Consider the following 22,213-nt stretch of genomic DNA (forward strand, 5'->3'; position numbering starts at 1 on the left):
AAAGTATTAATTTACTTTGTTGGTGTGTGACAAATTTACGCAATGCCTGCAAACAAAGCACTAGAATGCATAATAATGGAACGTTTAACTACAGTATGAGCAGACTCTGTGGTGAGCATGAATAAAAGTTATGAAGGAATGATATTCTGTTTTAATTATTCAGTTTCTCCCGGCGTATTGGTTGCTCAAACAGTCCACGGGTATACTGCCGGTTCACAGTGTCCAACGGGCACAATATTTCGGCGATCACACATGTCGCCATCGTCAGGTGCGCTGACGAACTGAGCTCCTGAGGGCGGGCGGCCGATTTAAATCCCCTCCCCCAGCGGGCCACTCTCTTCGCCATCCGCGCCCGCGCTCGCGAAGACGTGGGCGTCGGAATCTGTCGCAGCGTCAATGTGCTTGCTACGACCGCCCTGGTCGCCAATTCGTACTTCTTGCTCAGAGTCTTTTTAATTACATTCATGTGCCGGGTCCCAAGCCTTGCTGAGATTGTACCCGCAATCTTCTCAGAAGCTCAGTTCGTCAGCGCATCTGACGATGGCGACATGTCTGATCGCCGAAATATTGTGTCCGTTGGACACTATGAACCGGCAGTATACCCGTGGACTGCTGTTCGAGCTATATTCAGTTGGTTTATTATAACAAATCTACTCCAGGAGGTTGTTCTGCTTCAGTTATCATCATCTCAAAAACAATTTAAAAATGATGGATGGAAACACCTCAACTTGCCAAGTGCATCCATATTCTCGAATTTTTTTTGGAACTCTCTCTCTCTCTCTCTCTCTCTCTCTCTCTCTCTCTCTCTCTCTCTCTCTCTCTCTCACACACACACACACACACACACACACACACACACACACACACACACACACACACACACACGCACACGCACACGCACACACACACGCGCATGTGCGTTTTCAATACCTACATTCTTAACTGTTAACTGATCCTGGTGTCTGAGGTCCTCCTCTTTTTTTTTGTACAATTACAAACACATTTACTACCTGTTTCTTTACTGCCATCAAGAGGCTGTTTGTTATGAAAAAATCTATACTTTTATTGTGTCATTAATCTGTAAGTGGTGTTTTATATACAATATATTTTTTTAATATAAGCATAAGGAAAAATTAAATTACAAATGTTAGTGACAGTAATAATAATGAATAAATTACAGCTATCACTGTTTCTATATTATTGAACAGTAATAAGGAAAATAAATCAGTTAAAAATGGCGACTTAGAACTTAAATGTTGGACTCAAATTTTTAATTTTGTTACTTTATTTGGATGCCCAACCCTTCAACTTTCCAACATAGTTAATCACATCTCTTCTAAATACAGAGTTAAAATATATACTGCAGATTTTCTAAAGCTCTGATTAATAATATATAATGAGTTTATTAATATTATAATAATTTTATTTTAGAAATTCACAAACTCTGGTGACGGTCACATCCATCTCTGTACACTAAGGAACCTTTAGTCCCGCAGCTAGGGTGCACAGTCCCACCGGCAGGACAAAATGTCTGCAACAGTCTTTTCTTATACCTTACCAACTGTGTTACCCCCAGACATAGAAGCAGAAGGCTAACCTGAACTCCACTCTTCACAATTAAGCATCAGTTTCTTCCTCCTTTCAGAAGTCTGTATGTTATGCAAGTGTCTATGTCAGAAGCACAAGCAGAAATAATGCACCACACGAACTTTAACTGTACAATAGTCCATAACTCTTGTACAAAGTTTTTTTTTCATTATACACATTTATATTAGCACTATCGGTGATTGCAGGCAACTTGTCAGTTTTTCCACACTGGAGAATAATTTTTCATACGAATTGGCCTTTCTATTTCATAAACAAAATGCATTTTGCTGAATTGACAGGAGGGGCGCTGAAAGGTAAATGAGGAGAGATGAAACAGCAGATAATGGTCCTCAGTGTGGCAGTGAACATTTGCGTGTAATTTTTTTTTCAAGTTTTCTCTATTTTGATAGTGTAGTGCGAAGTGCAGTTATGTTTCTAATGGTCAGTTTCTTATTATGCAATTCATCGAGAACTGATGGTCAAACATTATTTTAAAAAAAAATGTCTCTGCAGCAAATTGTGTTTGACAATGTGATGCACTTATTTGTAAAAACCCTTTAATGAAACTCAAGTGGGTAATAACTCTTGTAATCTTGTGTCGTTTGGAGAAGAATTCAAAGTGGAAATATTGTTAGTCGTACGCTTAAAAATTTGCTCTCTGACAGAACGGTTTGCAACGAAATTTTAAATTCTCGCATACGTAAGCTCTCCGAACTGCTACGTCCGTCAAATACTCGTTTCCGACGCGCGGATGGTATTGTCCGTTTAGCGAGATTCGTGGAAAGTTTAATGGACCGGGGAGAAGTGACGAGAAAGCCATCGCAAATGTTCACTCCGTGCAGTGCGATTCGAGTGGATGGTGGAGGCGGTCGGCCGTCTACTGTATGACGCAGCACTTGCACTTGGGCTTCTTCTTGATGACGACGTGCTCCACCTGGGAGGCGTCGCTGGGTTGGACGACGGTGCCGCGCTGCACCTCGACCGCCGCCGGCTTGCTGTCGGGGGCGGCGTTGGCGGCGGCCCCGGGGGCATTGCCGTTGGCGCCGGCGCCCGCGGCGGGCTTGCTGTTGGCCAACTGCTGCTGCAGCGGCGACGCCTGCTTGGCGGCCAGCTGGGGGCTGGCGGCCTGCAGCTGCTGTTGCTGCTGCTGCAGCTGCGGCGACTGCGCGCCGTCGGCGTTCGCTGCCGCCGCCTTGCCGTCGCTGGCGGCAGCGGCGGGCTCCGGCAGCTGCGGCGCCGTGCTGCCTGGCGTCGGCGTGATGGGCTTGCCGCCCTTGATCAGCTCCACTATCTCATCTGCCTCGCGGCTCAGGTCGCCATCCGGGCGGAACGGGTTGTCCCAGCCGCTGTCCGTGCTGCAAAACAAACACACGCACCGGCACATAAGCAATAGCAGTAAAGCAGCACACCTATGCCGACAACATGGAATATACTGACGGTAAAAACCTTAACACCAAGGATGACATGAGCGTCATAAACGAAAGGTGACAGGCACGTTTCCACATCTGAAATATGTGGATTGAAATTTCGAACCAGTCGCTTAAGAGTGGCGCTAGTGTAATGGTACTTTAATTACGTAACCATTACGGCACCTCACCTCAACCTCTCGATACCAGCAATATTGTACTGTGTTTTTGTAAAGTAGTTAACATATTTCTGAGACAAAATTCAGATTTGATTTCATTAATATAGCGGTACTTTGATACATCGATATGTTTATATTGCAATGATATTATTCTTACGTGAATTCTTTCTTTTGTCACTATGATCTTTGACGTACTTGTAACTCTGATTTTGGGGCGCGTAAGCGGTTATTAGAGAGTCAAGTCTTAGTCGTCATGTTAAAAAGAAGCAAATTGTAGTCAGTTTATGAAATGTGAACTTTAACAGTGAGGATGATAGTTTCAAGTATGTATTATATTGTGAAGTGTTGGTGCAACAAAAGTAATAAAAAAGAAGTGTAACTTAAATTCGGAGTGCTGATTACATTTTTACATCACCACTGTACTAACTTGCAAAAGTTCAATCTTCAAGAATGGTTTTTGAAACGCGTCTATAAAACTTTTGAATGTCGCAGAATAACACCTAGGCCTCTTTACATCCGAGCTTGTAATCATCACTACCCAGATTTTCGACGATTGAGCCATGAGTTAACAACGAGACCAGCGTGGGATACACGAAAAAGATGAGTGCCTAGTTTATCCATTATTTCATGAAATGACTTTATTAACTGTGCGCTAATGACACCTGTCACATAATGTAACTGTTATTGCCCGAAAAAGCAATATTTAGCAGCGTGAGCAACACTACAAATAATAATTAATTTTTGACCTTTGTTGTGGTAGGGTTGTTAGACTAGTAGCGCTACTATGTGGATGCAAATGAGGTTTGCTTTAAATACACGCTGTAACGGTTGTAAGCGTTAGTTAACTTTAAGATTGGACGTGATAAGTTGATGTTAGTCAAGAATGGCTTTAAGGTTACAAAGATGCCATTATCGACACCCCACTGAGTTTGAACGAGGTCGGGCTACGAAAAGCTGGATGATTTTTCTGCGACACTGCACAAGGCTTGGTAGGAATGAAGCCACTGGACGTGACAGCTGGCAGCGGTGATCACGGTAATGTACGGTCGCAATACGATCGGGCCCTAGACGGCCACGTGGCAATACCTAATGGGAGGACCATCATGTTCGGTGTATGGTTCTGGCGCATCACACTGCATCTGCAGCAGCAGTTGGCACCACAGTGACATCGAAACCAGACGCCCTGTGGCGTGTTGCCCACTGACTCCATAACGCCGCCATTTGCGACTTCAGTGGTGTCAAGTGAGCTATCATTGGGGAGGTGATAAAAGCTGCTTCTGCCTCGGTGTCATTGGTGGCCGTGTGTTGGTTGGAAGGAGACAAGTTGACGGCCTGCGACCAATCTGTCTGCATGCCACACACACCTGTAGTTTCTGAGGTGCGATTTCGTTTGCCAGGAGGAGTACTATCGTGGTTATCCCATGCACCTTCACTGAACATTTGTACACCAATCTCGTGATTCAACCTGTTGTTTTGCCATTCGTAAACAGCATTTAAGAGCATGTTTTCCCACAGGGTAACGATCGCCTGCAAGCCACTGTTGTAACCCAACATGCTCGAGAGAACGTCGACGTGTTGCCTTGACCTGTGCGATCACTAGATCTGTCTCTAATCGAGCACATATGGGTCATCACCGGACGTCAATGTCATCCACAAACAGCATTAACCGTCCCTGTATTGGCGGACCAAGTGCAACAGGCATGGAACTTCAGCCCACATACCGATACCCGGCACTCAAAGAAAAATTCAAGTTTCACTAAATTGTGGTTATTTATAGACATTTTGAAACTACATATTATAAGGTATCACAATAAACACTTTTAAGTGAGAAAGAAAGTAATATATTGGAAACAAGCGCTTTTCTGAAGGCTTACATAAGTGACCAGGTTTCCGCTGCGTGGTTGATTTGGGGAACGGACCAAACAGCGAGGTCATCGATCCCATAGGATTAGGGAAGAATGGGGAAGGAACTCGGCTGTGCCCTTTCGAAGGAACCATCCCAGCATTTGCCTGAAGCGATTTAGGGAAATCACGAAGAACCTAAATCAGAACGGCCGGACGCGGGTTTGAACAGTCGTCGACCCGAATGCGAGTACAGTGTGCTGATCACTGCGCCACTTCGTTCTGTCAGTTTTCCGTATCTAAGCGGGTACAGTGGCCAGCGTCGTCGCGAAAGGATCACGTGTTTGTTTTTCTGATTTACGGACACATTCTCAACGTTTTTGTGTCAGTTTTATCTGTTGTATTACGCGTGTATTTTGGACGTAGCCAACTCTTATTGGGATGAACACCTCCGCCACTTTTCCCGATCGTAAGCAATGCCGACTAATTTAGAGGTTCGCAGAAGAAACTGTCAAACAAATAAATAATAAGGAACTACATTTGCAAGTTACAGACGTTGTTTAAATACTCATGTTCTAAAAAATTACTACTGTCCATGCAAAAGAGGTAACAATATAAATGATGCACCTGACATCAGACAACTCAAAATCAAAGTTTCTACCAAAAAATAACGGGACAAGCTTTGTCTGTCTATTTGATGTGTATTAGAATTGGCCGCTTTTCAGGGCAAGAAATATGCAGTGGCCTCTTTTTCCCGTCATGGCTGTATTAGCACACCTTTCCCTACTTATCTCACGACTAGTTGGTAACTAGTATAACCTGTGTTATATTGATTAACAAGATAATTTTAAAACTGGAGCAGCCATAGCTAAAATAATCGTACATCATTGCTAGACACTTCATATAGTCAACAGTTTTTTTAAAATACAAGAAACTGAATGGCATCTCCAACAGTTCACTGTAGGTGTATTTGTTCACGTCACTTACAAACCCACACACCGGTTTCGCAAATTTGAATTGCATCTTCAGGTGCAAATATCTGTACGAAGCAGTTCTTAAAATTAATGCAGTTGCGTGGCTAGACAAAGATTTAAACACTCCTCAAATGATAAAAAAAAACAAAGTCAAATGATAAAAAGACTATCTTCAATGACGAAAGTTGCTTGACGTAATGTCGACAAGAGCATATTTTAATAGGAATGAGTACAGTTCGCGGCTTAACACACGTCAGTCTCGTTTTTGGCAATCGATCCACGTCACACGGGGATGATTCCCATCTATTTTTCCTTTTGAGTTACTGTTTCACTGTTTTCTAATTAAGGATCAGTTCTGATTCCTAATTCTACTCTTTCGCTTTAGACATGACTCATCACTGACGATAGCCATTTTATCATTTGACGATGGTTTATCATCAAATTAGGAGTGCTGAAATCTTTACCTAGCCACAGCAGTTGATACACTGCGGCATTCTGTAACCTATGAAGCAGCATTTGCAGGTACTTTCTTTTGGTATGAACTTACAAGCTGCATTTATTAAATATATATAAGCCCGTTCTCGTGGGGCATATTTTATCCACGCCAGCTTCCTAGCTTGATGCTTAGTATTTTCTTGCATGTTTGTGTCTAGTAATTCGGTATTTTAGGATATCTCAGATAACTGCATTAATTTCAAAAACTATTTCGTGTTGGTGCACTTGAATAAATACACCTACAGCGGACTATTAGGCATTTCATTGAGTTTCATTGTTCGATTCCCGGCTGGGCCGGAGATTTTCTCCACTAAGGGACTGGGTATTGTGTTGTCCTAATGATTATTTCATACCCATCGACGCGCAAATTGCCGAAATGGCGTCAAATGGAAAGACTTGCATCCGGCGAACGGTCTACCCGACGGGAGGCTCTAGTCACACGACAAGACCTGTATTAAAAAAATAAAAAAAAAAACTATTACACTGCATGAAGTCTCAATCAATGATGTTTACTTAACAGGAATAACTGTAATACGGGACACATTCTCAAACGGTTACTAAATATTTTAATGTCATTTCTCTTTTACTCGTTTCATTGCATAGTATTAGAACAGCCTCAATTTAATTCCATTTACCTGTTACAAACATGTATCACATTTGGAGATGGCCGTCCCCATAATGTGCTATTATGAATCTATGTTATTTCCGTTCAACATTTGTAGCACAGTTGCTTATCGGTGCTAGTTGCGCACGCTAGTGAGTTGTCGCCATTGGAAGAATACAGAGAGATAAAATAATCCGCTAACCCCGCGGCGGCCAGGCTGCGTACCACTCTGTCCTTGACTTATGCGACCAAATTCACCAATGTCAATTAAAATTTAGCACACACAAAAATATTATCTATGTAACTATTGTTGTTTGTTTCTGAGCAAAAAAAACATACTCTTAAAAAGATCGAAACGTTAGCTGATGTTTCCGGATTGCTGTTAGCTGCTGGAAGCATATTATACAACACAGCCGAGGAACGCAGGCCGTACGAACATTTGATTCGGTCCGTGGGCTGCAGTTTGATGACCACTGCGTTAAAGTCTCGGCCCAACACACATTTTTCATCTTCCAGGGAGCTTCGAAAAGCATAAGTAATTTAATTTTGTCGAGGAGATGATTAGAAGTTTAACTATCCCTCGTAAAGGAAACCGCGCCGATTCTTCAATACTGTGATTGTTTTTGGAAGGTGGTTCGTCGTAGTATAAACAAAATACCGACTTAGTAATTTTTTTTTAAACTTCATTAATATTTCCAATAATCACAAGCCTTGCAACTTAAGCAGGCGACGTACCTGCTTTAGTGACTTGCACTACAAGCGTAATTCGATGCTACAGAAATTCGCGCTTTAAGTTTATTTTTGTAGTTTCACACAATGTGCTTCGCAAGATTATTACAAATATCAAAACCAACATTTGACCAGAAACTCATTCTTCGACGACATCCAAAGCTATTGCAGCGCGTTGGAACATAGGATCTAATCCACTACTTTGGCTAGATACTGACGAAATCGTATGAAGTTACGAGTATATACTTTTCTGAAAAAAATTCTTTAGGACAACTGTAACAGTACCGTACGACCGTAGATCGAGTTAATAATAAGGGGTACACCAATGAAAAGAATGGAAGACACAAAAACTGTTTAAACGTACTTTCAAAAACAAGGTTGCTTGTAGGCTGAGCAAAAGCTCATATTGGGCAGGGATGGGGAAGAATTGTCCATTTAGTCCTTTTTTATGGGAATCCAACGACAAATAATTGAAAATTTAAATAAGGATGGAGATTTTAATCCCGTTCTTGTAGACTGCATTCCAAGGCCTAAAAAACTGTCAACTTCACGCGTTTCTCTACCATAATTTGGTAGTAATAGTCATTAATTTCAAATAATAAAAGGCAGCCATGGGCTACGGTTTGGAAACAATCGGGCAACCGCCTGGGATGGCAAGAGTGTAACCTGGCTAACCTAGACGAGAATGTCCGGCACGTAAAACGAATCTGAGTTACTATTACATTACACGAACAGTATTTCCTAATGTTTTTGTAAGCTAGAACAGTGCAGTTTCAATGAATATTTAATAAATCTTGAGAGAATAAAGGAATTTGTGAAATTACAGGCTTCCAACTTGGGTCTAAAAACATTATTTCTGTCACTGGCCGCCGACTGCTTTTGCACATGTCCGTTGAAAATGTATGCTGCTGAAAAACAAACATTTTGTCAATGATGGGAAATTGTGTGTCTCCACAAGTACATCATTTCTCTGTATTTTATTTTCTGAAAGATTGTGTTTCTGTTTTGCATGCAACAAATATGGCGAAAGGTAAGATGAAATGCTACATCACTGCATGAATTCCATCTTTTCTAATATAGTCCACACGAGTCTAGTGAATACATTACCCAGATGATACGATGTCTCATCAAAAATATTATTTCTGCTTCAAATAAGTTGACGTACAATGCTAGCCCATACAAAATACTAACTTAACCTAAATGTGCTTCAGGGAGTTCTACATTTTCATAAAATATTTAACAGTGGACAATTATTTATCATATTTCTCTGTATATCACTGAAGATGCCTAATACGATAGATGAAACATTTTTGGTGAAAATAATAACAAGGAATCGATTTTAAACGACGGATAACATTTATTTTTATCCGCATGAGACACGTTAACTGAAGTAACAACTGGGTAAGAATGGCTGCAAAATTACCAATATTAAGTTTCTAGGGAAAATCCGTCTTCTATTTCACTAACTTGTGAAGGTTTTGTTTCTGTGCAAAAAAACTGTCGATTTCGCATGTTATCCATGACGTTTCGAGATTCCCACTGAGCTGCGGGGCGTGGTTAACTGCCAGACTACGGATTTTAGTCTGTCACTTTTCACCAGAGGCAATGATCTATTAAAGGTGAACAGTTGTCCCTCTACCTGACTGGGTGAGTCGGCTCAGGCAACAGCATGTCACTTCCATAGAACCACGTCTAGTAAATCACTGGCGTTCAAGGCAACTTTCTGGTACGCTCGTCACATCTTTGCCACAACTTGCGCTGTTAGAAACCTGAGCAACTCTGACTTCATCACCCGTCGGTTCGCGACCCGCTGAACTCTAGCACCGAGCTGCGGCAGATGCTGAGGCAGGGCGCGCCAGCTGCGCTGCTTGCGTAACGCCAGCGAGCACGCAGGAGGCTGCCCCGTTTATTAGTCGGGCTTCCCTGGATGCCTGGAGCCGGCGCCAGCTCCCTCGTTAATGCCTCCAGACCGCCGACTTACGCAACACCTTCGCCGTCTGTGTAGGTCGTCACGGAAGAATTGAGCGATAAGCGAAAACAAAAATGTGAGAGAGAGCTGCCCACTTTCAGATACATAAACAGCTCTTGTGCGCAGTTCGTTCTTCCAGCTGATTAAGGTTTCTACATAGCTGCCTGAGGATCAGTTTTTTCCTATCCATTATTGGATCATCATCGGAAATTTGTGGTAAGTTCCTATATGACCAAAGTGCTGAAGTCATCGGTTCCTAATCTTACACACTACTTTAACTTACGCTGAGGACAACACACATACCCATGACAGTGGGAGGACTCGAACCTTCCCGACGTGGGGAGCCGCGCGAACCGTGGCAAGGCCCCCCAGACCACGTGGCTACCAGACGCGGCGTCAGCATCACCACATTTTTTACCGTTCCCTCCACAGCATTCATCAGTAAACAACCTCTTCTCATCCAACGTACATGTCAGTTGTGTTTCCTCTTCCTGATTATCTTCAAAATTTCTCTCTCTCTCTCTCTCTCTCTCTCTCTCTCTCTCTCTCTCTCTCTCCCCCACTCTTGGCGGAACCTCATTTCTCACTTTCGTTACCCATTTTATCCCTTCCATCCTCCTCCAAATCCACATCTCAAACGTTTTTACTTACATTCTTCTTTCTTCCTCTTTCCTCGGTGTCCATGTCTCAGCTTCTTATAATTCCACGCTCCTTATAAATCAATTAGCCAGTCGCTTCTTCAGCACCCCGTCCATGCATCAACACAGAAACCTCCTTTCTAAACGGCTTCTTGGCAAATTGCTGTACTTGTTTTCACCACCTCATGTCGCCCGTAATTCTTAGGTATCTGAAAGCACCATCTTATTCTACATCTTCATGTACCAACTTTATAGTTGTTCATACTTTTCTTGCATTTATCGCCATACGTTTTGTCTTTTTTTTATTAACTCTAATTCTGAATTCCTCAAAGGTATTAGTTACTACTTTTAACATTCCAGTCATCGTTTCTTCGCTCTCTGCCAATAACACATCATCCGCAGATCGAATATATTCTGTCCTCCTACCACCAACCCGCACTCCTCTTTTTCGTTTCAAACATTTCTGAATAATATGCTCCAATGTATGTTAAACGGTAATGGGGAGATAGAGCGCCTTGTCTCACTACCCTTCCAATTTTTCTTCTATCGATCCAGTCGAAACCGTTCTTCCTCAAAATGTCCATTAATTTATTCCACTGTACTGTATCAAAGGCTTTCACCAAGTCAATGAAAACAGTATAAACTACTCTTCCTCTTTCAGTTTCTCTCTCACCTATAGTCCTTAGCAATCCACTTGCATCCCTTGTACATTTAGCAAAATTGAAAAAAAAACCACAAAAATAAAAGATAAGACGTTTAAACCAAGCGCTTTGCTGCAATCATTACTGCAGCCTGATTCGTTACAGACATTCTGTCCCATACAAAGCCTTCATTCTTCGATGGATGTCTACCGATGTTTGTTTTTCAGTTGCCTCGAAAATAATAACAGATGGTTGCTCCTGCTTGGAAGCATTTGGCAATAACGTCGCCATAGTTCACGTTTCCGCATTTGCAGCACGCACGTCGGAAAGACACGAATGGCACACCTTGCCCATGTGTCGGTGCTTCTATGCTCGCACTGGAGTCGCGCTACGTTGCATGTATGCTGCAGCATCATACTCACGCGGAAACTTTTTGATTGTCCCTTATATTGTTTCTTTTATTTGTCCAAGACATTTCCCTTTCGTTCTATTAAATAACTAGTGTTCAGTCCGATGCCGAAACAAATGGGACTACAATTCTTTTGCTCACGTATGTTTCGGCCTCACATGAAATATTTCCTGCAGTCACACGAATTAAGTTAACTTAAAGAGTGACTATTATCTACATCCATACTCAGCAAGCCACGTTATAGTGTGTGGTGGAGGATACTTTATGTATTATTGCAACTCCCCTTTATGTTCCAGTCGCGAGTGGTTCGCAGCAAGAATGATTGTTCGTGAGCTTTCGTGTGAGCCCAAATCTCTCTAACTTCATGGAATTTTCACTCGGCTTTCCTAACCTATTGCGCAGATGACCAGTTCTATTTCAAGAAAGTCAAATGAACACTACAAGAGAACAGGATTAAGAGACACTTCCACGAAGTCAGTAAGTTCCTTGCCCCGAACTCCGCCTGCTGTTATGAAGAAATCTCGAAACACACTCCCTAAAGTGCAGATAGTATCCAGATTTGCCGCAAGGTGAATACGAACCATGTTCATACCATCTGACTTGAAAGTATAGAAAGGGCAATTACATTAAGATTTGACAAAGAAAGCAAAAAATGGGGAGATTAAGAATAAGTTAACGTAGACAGTTAATGAACACAGCTCCCGATAGCCTGGGACGCGGCTGTCCTGTCCACTACACATGTCAGTGTAGTTCCCGTTGCAGTTCCCCACTTAAGACACTGAAACAATGTGTCAGTCTTCATATACTGTCCTGGTGACCGATCATAGTCTAAATCTCTTCCAGGGAAGGCAGTGAGTTGGCAAACAAAAGAAGTTCTAGTTAACGATCAATCGCTCATGTTTTAAGACAAGGCGAACCTTTAAATCTGACAAATACCTGGGGACATTTTGACAACCCCCACTGAGGCAACATTTCCTAAATTTTGGGAATAATCTGCTGTTCCAATTATATGCCGTGCCCTGTAAAGGAGATTCCGCTGCTGCTTCAAGCCGGACCCAGTCGCAGCGTTCTAAAATCAGCGAACAACACTACTTCTGCATATATTCAAAGCAAGCAACACTGTGTAATGGTCTTTACTGATAATAATGCACAGAAATTTACAGTAACACTCCCCTGACGCATTTCCCATGCAATAACTGTTAGTCGAGTTTTAACTGGACTTGGAGATCTCTAGTTCAACGACCGCTTATGGAGACTTGACCGAGTCAGTTTTGTTTCGTAGGTTCGGACTTAGCGTGCCGTGGAACTGATACGTATAGCAGTCCGGTGCTATACGTTTCTTGGATGAGAGGATACCATTCGTGGTAGCAGTAACGGAGGAGGATAATACCTACAGTTACTTCCAACAGGGTGGAGCAACTGCCCATACAGCCGGCCGAACCTTTGAGCACACTTACACAATCTTCACGCCTGACAGGGTTGCTAGCAGAGGTCACAGTCCGGTCGCGGCCCTGACTGGCCATGCAGGTCATCTGGTCTGCCAGTGTGCGATTACTTTGAGTGGGGAACAGTCAAGTCTAAGGTGTATCGCAACAATCCTCACAGTCTTCACGAACTGCAACAGAACATTTCGGATGAGATTGCGGCAATTTCAGCAGTTCAGGTTCGATCTGCCTTCAGCAACTTGCGGAAATAGAGTACAAAAGTGCGAATAGGTGATTGGTGGCCACTTTCACCATCTGCAATAGTCAGGTTAGCACTGTGTTTCCTTTTCTCCGCTGTGTACGCTGGAGCCCTGTTTTCTGGCCACTTTTATTTGTCTCGCCCTCTATTTTGTCACAGCAATTGCTTCACTGCATTTTATTATGTGGCTAAGTGTCTACGGTACTTATAGGCAAGAAATTCAGCAGGGTAACGCAAGCGTGATACGAAAACATTTACTGGGGTGCTTTCCAAGGTACAGCTCTAAGGAGCGGCGCGGCATCAACAGTATTTCGAAGTTTGGTTGGAGTCCAGGGAGCTAGTACAGAGGACTAGGTCAGCCATCGAAATAATGTCGTAAGATGCGAACAGCAATCCTGCTGCCAAACAGAACGCAAAAATCAATCACGTCGAGAAAACCTTTCTAGCACACACCAACAGTATGTAAGTACAAACATGTTATTGTGCTGGTGTGAAATGGTGTATTTTTGTGTAAACATTATAGGTTTTTTAATCCAATTTCTTAGTGCTCGACAGGGAAAAGGGGGAGGGTCACAATTGATCACGATATTTTATCACACAGTATAATCATTTGCGCTGTGTAACTAAAATCACTAAGTATGCATGACGGGACTAGAACGCTACTGTGTCCAAAATCAGCGGATAAATACTGACAATGACCAAAACACAGCCGAAGTGGCTCTTAGTATTGCAAGTTTTTCCACCTGTTTTTACGCATTTATTTCTTAATAACAGCAATGGTGAGTAACTGCTGCTGCTACAAATCTTAATACGTGTGAGGAGGAACAGCTACTTTTCAGAGCATAAAAAAAGGGGTCAACTTACTACTTTTCCTTTGTTGGGATTACAGTCAGAATACAAGGAAACTCGAACCTTATGTCCCAAAGGACAAACAGTGTGAACCAGACGGCCACCGACAAACTTTCAGAAGTGGTAGTATGGTTCAAAACAATAGAAAAAAAATTTAGTAAACGTGGGCTCTAAAATTCATACCTTACGAGGAGCTCTTGTTCATCGTGGTAACTGCGAAGCACGTATCTAATAATCAAGTACTCATAGTTCTTAACGAGACATTTTATTCTTGTCTTGTTCCATAATACCACTTCTTCGTTTGTCGTTGGACTTACGGTTCACCCTATTTGTCCTATGGGAAATGACGTTTGAATCACCCTGTATACTTTTTAAATTAAGTCATTGCCGCCGTTTGACTGGCAGTCTATATTATTTATTTCACTATCACTATTTCGACCATTTTCAAGTGGAAAGGTAGAACCCCACTGCTCGCTTCACTGCTTCTTCACACAAATATGCTAATGATATGATTCCTACGCATATCTGCGTAAAGATCGAGGCGACGTCAGGAGCAGCGAAACGAGCAACGCGGTTTTTATCTTCGCACTTGAAAATGGCTCTACAGCTGAAATCGTGATAATGGACTAAATAATAAAAATACGACAAGGATTTCGTTTTGAGCAACTTCGGTTGGGATGTATGTTGGCAATAACGTTTCTACTCGGCACATCTGAGTCCTTATTCCATAGATAATACTACTCTATGAAGAAAACCGAAATATAAGTTGAAATCTTGTGTGTTCATAGATGGAAGATCCTGAAGTAAAAAAACTCGGTGGCGACGGTGTCGAGACGGAATTACAGAGCCAGAGTAATGGCTTGAACCCTAGATTACTAAACCGTCGTAAAATTTACGTTTGCAACTGGTACCAAGTCGCCAACCTAGTATTGTCATTATTGGGTGTGAAACAGTACTTTTGTAGTTACTGTGTATGCGACCATTGGAGACTTTACAATTGTAATTAACTAGCGCACAAACCATGAATATGATTTCCTTTAAATAAAATATGGAATAGTAGAACTCACGATGTTTTAGTAACAATGAAACATTTCCTCTCTTTAGCATTCTAGTATTAAGAAAGGCAGCTCACTACACAATGCACAAGCGATAAAACAGAAAAAAAGTGGACTAAAACTGTGCGGTACGGGGACTTGAACCTGAGACCTTCACCTTTTACGGGAAAACGCTCCACTGATTGAGCCATAAATGCATAACTCATGTCCCGCCCTCTCAGCTTTACTTGCCCCAGTACTGCTCCCCCATTTTCCACCCTGCTAGCACCGCTAAAGGAAATGATGTTGCGGAGAGATGGCTTAGCCACACCCGAGGGAATTGTTCCAAGAATGAATTCTCACTCTGCAGCGGAGTGTGGGCTGATTTGAAACTTGCTGGAACACTCAGTCGGTAGAGCGAAAGCGAAGGTCCCAAGTTAGAGTCCTAGTCCAGTCAAGAAGTATCATCACTTCAACGCGCACACTGCTGCAGAGCGCAAATTCATTCTGAAGGGGAAAAAAAGTAAATTAAATTCATGCATCGCTGGAATGGGAGTTGTACCGAATACGATACATGAGTAACTCACTAGCGCTGCTGTAAAAAGTGCAGTGCGCACCCAACAGAGCCATCGGGACAAAGCCACTATTTCGGGATCAATAACACATCTCAAATACTTCCCGCTCCCCCTGAGGCAACGTGGAGTATTAATTGGCAGTAGAGCGCTAACAGTGCGACTGCCGCCAGCGAAGATAGTGGAGAGGGACAACGGCAACAAAAGAATGAACGAGCGGCGGCGCGCAGCAACCACCCCCAGTGATACGTGGGGGACAGCCGTCTCCAGGCAACCGATACCACAGCCTGCCGGAACCCCGCGCCTGTCGCTGCCGCGCCACGGGCATAGATTGACGTGACACCAGCGGTACGGGGCGACTGTCACAGCGGCACCCTTATCAGTACACATGAGCAGAGTGTTAATTCCACTGCAAGTCCTTCACAGTAATTTCGGACGACATTAGAAGGGTAAGAAGTGGTTTTGGGCGCTGTGTGAATGGTATCCGGGGCCCAATGTTGCACATCCGTAATCCGTATCCTGCGGAAAATCTTTAACAAACAATAGACATCCTGCTGACTGTTTCTTTCTTCAATACGAATACTGGTTTCGTGCCTCTCTCCACGGTAGTGTATCCTGTGCAAGCCTCACAATTTTTGCATCCCAGGTGCAAACTACATCCATCTGAACCTGCTTACTGCAGTAAAGTCTTTGTCTCTCTTCTCTCGGCCGGTACTGTACTACTGAAGTACCTTTCTGAGTGCCTGAACGGTCTTATTGACAGGTACCGACGATCGCTAGATGAGAAACAGTCTCTACCTGTCCGATCATCCGAAACCAAACTCGTGCTTTCCTCATGTGCCGTCCTGAGAGCTATGGATCAAGGTAATCAGGTGGATATACACTTACGAAAAACAATCGCAATACCAAAAAATAAATAACGCAGAGTAATGAAATTTTCCGATTCGTTTGTCTAGGTAACATTTAAGATCTTAACGTTGCAAGACCAAAAGGTTAATGTAAGCGCGAAATAAGCCTTGCGAATGTGAAATACTGGTACATTAATAACTGGTGTAACCGCCATAATGTTGAATACGAGCATGCAAATGTCACGCATTGTGTTCAACAGCGGTCTGTGGGAGATCGTTACCCTGTTGGAAAACACCCCCTGAAATGCTGTTCATGAATGGCAGCACAACAGGCCGAATCACCAGAGAGACGTACAGATTTGCAGTCAGGGTGCGTGGGATAGCCACGACAGTGCTGCTGTTGTCATACGAAATAGCACCCCAGACCATACCTGCAGGTATAGGATCAGTGTGTTTAGCATGCTCGCTGGTTGGGCCGCCTCCTAATCAACACACGTCTGTCATTGGCACCGAGGCAGAAGCATGTTTCAACAGAAAACACTACAGACCTTCACCCTGTCCTCCTATGAGCTCTCGCTTGACTCTACTAAAGTCGCAAATGGCGGTGGTTCGACGTCAGTGGAATGACCTCTACAGGGCGTCTGGTCGGAGCTGTTCTTTAAGCAACCCATTTTTAGCAGTTCATTGTGCCATTGTAGTGACAACTGCTGCTCAAATTGCTGCTGCAGATGCAGTACGACGCGATAGACCCATACGCCGAACACCATGGTCTCCCCTCTCAGTAGAGCCGTGTGACCGTCCGGAGCCCGGTTTTCTTGCGACTGTACATTCGCGTTGCCGCCGCTGCTAGCAATCCTGACAACTTTTTCATACTGCTGCCACTGCACACTATTCAAGCCTTTCTAAGGACATCGTGAGCTAGCAACCCTACTGAATGCGATCACATATCTTTGGAGCGCCTCTCGAGCGCAGTTTTTCTGCATTAACGCAGAAGGAACAGCCACCTTCTCGTAGCCCTGTCATACACATCGTTCTGACTCCATGAAGTGTGTGTATAGTGGCGTCTTTATCGCCTTAAAGCCAGTCTTGGCCAACATCAACTCACCACGTCTAATATCAATGGCAACTAACGCTCACGACCGTTGGAGCGTGGATTTAAAGCAAATCTGATTGGGATCCTTAGCGCCACTCTTATGCGACTGGCGCGAAATTTTAACAATCGTGATCTTTCAAACGTACAAACACTCTACCAACTTTCGTTTATGTCGCACAACTCTTCCTTGCTGTTCCGATTTTTTTTCCGTCAGTATAGTATTTTCTGACTTCCAAGAACGTATCTACTCGGTAGCGCACACAGTTTGTTAACGAAAGTGCTTGCTATCTTGGATGGAGAGTCATCGATGTTAGATAGAAGTAAATTGAAGCCTGCTCCAGGGAAGTTTATTGGGACTCTCGCGGTTCATGTTTTATGCTGATAACGTGGCAGACAATATTACTGGAAACCACAGACTTTGTACAGGTAATTCACTTATCTATAATGCAGTATCGTCTTTCATAAAAGCTGCACTAACGTGCCGCATCTTGTGGTCTGAAAGTAGTACAAAAAATTGCAAATTGCTCTAAATATTCACAATTATAAAATTATGCACTTCACAAAAAGAAAAAAAAGATTTTATTATGGAACTACAATATCAGTGAGTTCAACTGGAATATATGAGAGGAAAAATTTATGGGGATATGAAATGTAATGATCACATAGTCTCAGTTATAGGTTAAGAAGGTGGCAGACTTCCGTTAACTGGCAGAAAACTGGAAAATATGATCAACCTACAAGGGAGACTCGTGCGATGCATCCTAAAATACTGCTCAAGTGTGTAGGACCCATAATGAAAATTACTACCGTATACAAAGAAGGGCAGCACGAATAGTCAAGTGTGTGACACTTTTAAGAGCATCACAGAAATGGTGATAATCTTGAAATGGCAGACGTCTAAGATAGGGGGCTAACGATCCCACGAAAGTCCGCTTACGAACTTTCATGAACCAGATTTAAGTGATGTATCTACGAACATACTACACAATATTACAGTTCCCGTAGCGATCGCAAAGACAAGATTGGACTGATTACAACACACACTGCACGCATGCCCCACTACTTCCTCCCGCCCAGTATACCAAGCTCAGCCAATCACAATTTTAGTACTACTGTGCTAGCGACTATTTAGATCCTCACCGCAGCTCTCACGGGCTGTCACATCGCAGCCCATAACAGTGCAATCACCACCGTTATCACACTAGAATATCGTTTCTTCGGCCTGCAGCTCGCCGGATTGGACTTCGGCCCAAAGGTCAACTCCCACAAAGGACATTGTTTATTTCGTTACTGTTCCGATTTCCGTCAAAACAGTGTCTAAGTTAGCGTCTGGCGGCGTGGTGGATTTGGAATGTTTCCGGTTGTTTACCTAGTTAGACAGTAACTTATCACTGCCGCCGACTTCTGATATCTTCTTACGATGATTGTTTTCATTCCACCTAGCCGAGTGTTACTGCGGAATTTAACTTTATTTCATTTAGTCAGGGTATTAATTCATTTTGATCAATCAAGAAGTGACTGTTCCTTTTGCCTTCTCATTACCGAGAACTTCATGTTTTGTTCTATAATTTTTCTTGATTTACTTAACTACCAACTGTGAACAGTTCACTACGACATCATTTCAGCTATTCAGTGTATACTGTTTACTGAACCTTGTTCATTATTGTGCTTTATTAATCAATGTAACACGCACAGAAACATTTAAGCCGTCATTCTACTTTCGCTACATACGTCAAAGGAACGGGAAGGAAACCTGATACGAGGTAGAAATGAGAAGACTCCTCTGCCATGCAATTCGCAGAGCCTTGCACAAGAGGATCTTTTAAGAGTCACAGGGCGCGTTTCCTCTAGTGTTTCGGCAGATATATGTAATTTCGATCATGCTGGAGTCACGCCCAAACTAATATTACACATCATGTCTTTCAGGTGACGTACTGTGTCGACGGAAAGTGTCGGTTTGTTTTCCGTTACAGGAAAAGCCGGTTTTTAAAGCGGAATTTTACCTGCCCATTCGAAAGAACAATCCCAAGTTTGTCTAATGTGATATTCATTTTCTTGGTATGTATTAACGGGGGCAGCAAAGGACAAAGTATAACCAGTACTGCAGCAGCAACAGTACCTACCTGCAACCCCCTCTCAGCAGCGCTGCTGAAGTACACGTTACACTATATCTTTTGCTGCCCCCGTTAATATATACCGATAAAACGAATATCGGGTCAGACTACTTTGGGACCACTCTAACGAAGGACTACGTGAAATTCAGATTTAAAAACCAATTTTTTTGTAATGGGAAACAATTCGACGCTTTCCGTAGACTACAGGCGAGAGGGAAAGACACGACGAGTAGATTTGTTTGGGCTGGCTCCAGCTACGCGTAGCAAAAACGAAATTTTATGTATCTGCCGAAACTCCAGAGAAAATGCGCCTGACGACTCTTAGGAGGGGTCAAGGTAGATGTAGATATCTCTCTCTCTCTCTCTCTCTCTCTCTCTCTCTCTCTCTCTCTCAAAAATCTGATCCGCTTAATTTCCAACGGGCTCGGTACTGGTGTCGTATTGCAGGATTTTCCAGTGCTGCGACACACTCCCAGCTGCGGTCTCGTGCTGTGACCTTTATTCGCCGAGTAACTGGCTGGAACAGCCATTCGACCGAGAGAGGCGTGGGCGGCCACACTGACAGATTGCGGCAGCTCACTGCTGGGCCTGCCCTGTCACGGACCACATTTATTTTCACGTCCCCACGTTGTGCGCAGTAAACGGGGCCTAGTATATCCTTGAGGTGACTCGAAGCTATTTGATGGCAGGGAGAACACCTACTTTTCACTTTTTATTACTTGTGAAACCGTTGTAGGTTTTGTGCTTTGTCGATATGAAAGTAATTGGCTTTTAATAAACCAGCACACGCCAATGAATTAAAGTGTGTGATGTTTTCGAATGAAAATTTCTCTCTGTGTGCTGCGTCAGTATTAATACAAAATTAGTATATACGGTCGACTCTCGATAATTTGACACACTCAATAATTCGAATTTTTCCTGGACCTTAAAAAATACCTGACAAATTGAAAAAAAGCGATGTGTTTTGCTTCCCTTAGTAATTTGAAGTTTTAGAGCTGAGGACATTTCGCCAGCACTTCATAATTTGAAGCCAGCACACCCACACACTCTGTAACTTTCAGTCCTGTATTTGTGTAGTTTCCAGTACAGGATCAGACCACCCTTCGTTTATTTCTCCTAGCCGTATCCCGTTCAGTTTGCAGACTCGTTTCATACAGTGTTGTAGTCAATCCGGATTTCTTGTAACTGTCAAACGTCATGAGAGCTACAAAGAACAAGTGTCTTTCAGTTATTGAAACTCTGAAAATTTGAATTTCGAAATACTATAGTACCTCGCAAAAGAGATCACTGTTTTATCATCCACATTTTTAAGGATTTAAAAAATCACGTGACGGCAAATTTCCCCCATCTTAAGGAGTGCTTGCTCAAGAGATTGAACTAGTGCGGAGGACAAAATTTTTCCGTGGGTCGTCCATGTTGAAGGAAAAAGTATTTTTTTGCTGAGGGTCTCGGGTTCGAAGCATTTGCGGTAAGTGAAGGGTGGACAGCTCCGTTATTACTGAATAGACTGATGGACTAAAAGAACTTCTGAATGTTTACGACCCACGCAACATATTAACACAGACGAAGCTTTTTGTTTATATAGAAATGTCTTCGGGGTTGCATTCTAGCATTCAAAGACGAAAACAGGGCGGAGGAAAACTGAGCAAGGACAGAATAACTGTCCTCCTATCCCGCAACACGGACGGATCTCAGAAGCTGAGACCACTTACAATAGGGAAATCTGCGAGGCCATGGTGTTTCAAGGGAAATAAAATGGCTTCCCAAAACATATCGCTCAAACAAAATATCATAGGTGACGACAGAATTGTTTAACGAGTGCCATACCTCGGGTAAGTGTGATATGAAAAAGGAGAAAAAAATTTCACTGTTTTTGGGCAACTGTACTGTACGTAACACCACCACCAATAGATCACGTAAAACTGATTTTACCCCCTCTTGCAACACACCAAGACTGCAACCATTAGACCAGCGTACAATACAAAATTTTAAAACTCTGTCGCAGAGAATTTTTTTACTTTTGCTGGATATCGTCATAAAAAGACGAGGCGGAGAACTGACAGCTATAAACACGACTGATAAGGAGTAATATTTGTACACTGCAATTTACTTCCAATTAGACTAGTTTATTTGAATTTAATCCTCTGTCTTACTCCACATTTGGACTCTCGGTAATTTGAACGTTTCCCCTTTGTTCCTTGAGTTGAAAATCACACAGAGTCGATTGCAACTACTTCGGTTACCTCCTAAAGTTACAATGTTTCGCAACATACAGAGTTTAGAATAGTTGAAATATAAAGAGCAGAGGATTTAATGTATTTTTCAACGCCTGGTAAAAAATTTTATACTCTGCTCAAAAGTTGCATCACTGTCTTCTGTCTTTATAGGGAAGGAAGATTGGGGTTTGGCTTCTGGTCACCAGAGACAGAGCGCAAGTTCGGACTGGGGAAGGATGTGGAAAGAAATCTGCCACACCTGTCTCTCTCTCTGCCGTTCTTCGAAGGAATCCTCCAGGTATATGCCTTAAACGATTTAGGGGAAACAATG

The 22,213-nt window shown here is 42.9% G+C and overlaps 1 protein-coding gene across 5 annotated transcripts in view; it reads right to left on the reverse strand.

Annotated features, from left to right (window-relative positions):
- Positions 1 to 1,061: 1,061 nt before the first annotated feature.
- Positions 1,062 to 22,213, reverse strand: part of LOC126362786 (uncharacterized) — a 1,515,202-nt gene continuing 1,494,050 nt past the window's right edge. For all 5 annotated transcript variants that reach the window (XM_050007910.1, XM_050007909.1, XM_050007911.1 and 2 more), the window contains one exon: positions 1,062 to 2,942. In XM_050007910.1, the coding sequence (XP_049863867.1) occupies positions 2,465 to 2,942 (478 nt within the window). In that variant the 3' untranslated portion in view covers positions 1,062 to 2,464. The remainder of the gene's footprint in view (positions 2,943 to 22,213) is intronic.

The sequence above is a fragment of the Schistocerca gregaria genome, chromosome 1 (assembly GCF_023897955.1).
Source record: "Schistocerca gregaria isolate iqSchGreg1 chromosome 1, iqSchGreg1.2, whole genome shotgun sequence".
Lineage (NCBI taxonomy): Eukaryota > Metazoa > Arthropoda > Insecta > Orthoptera > Acrididae > Schistocerca > Schistocerca gregaria.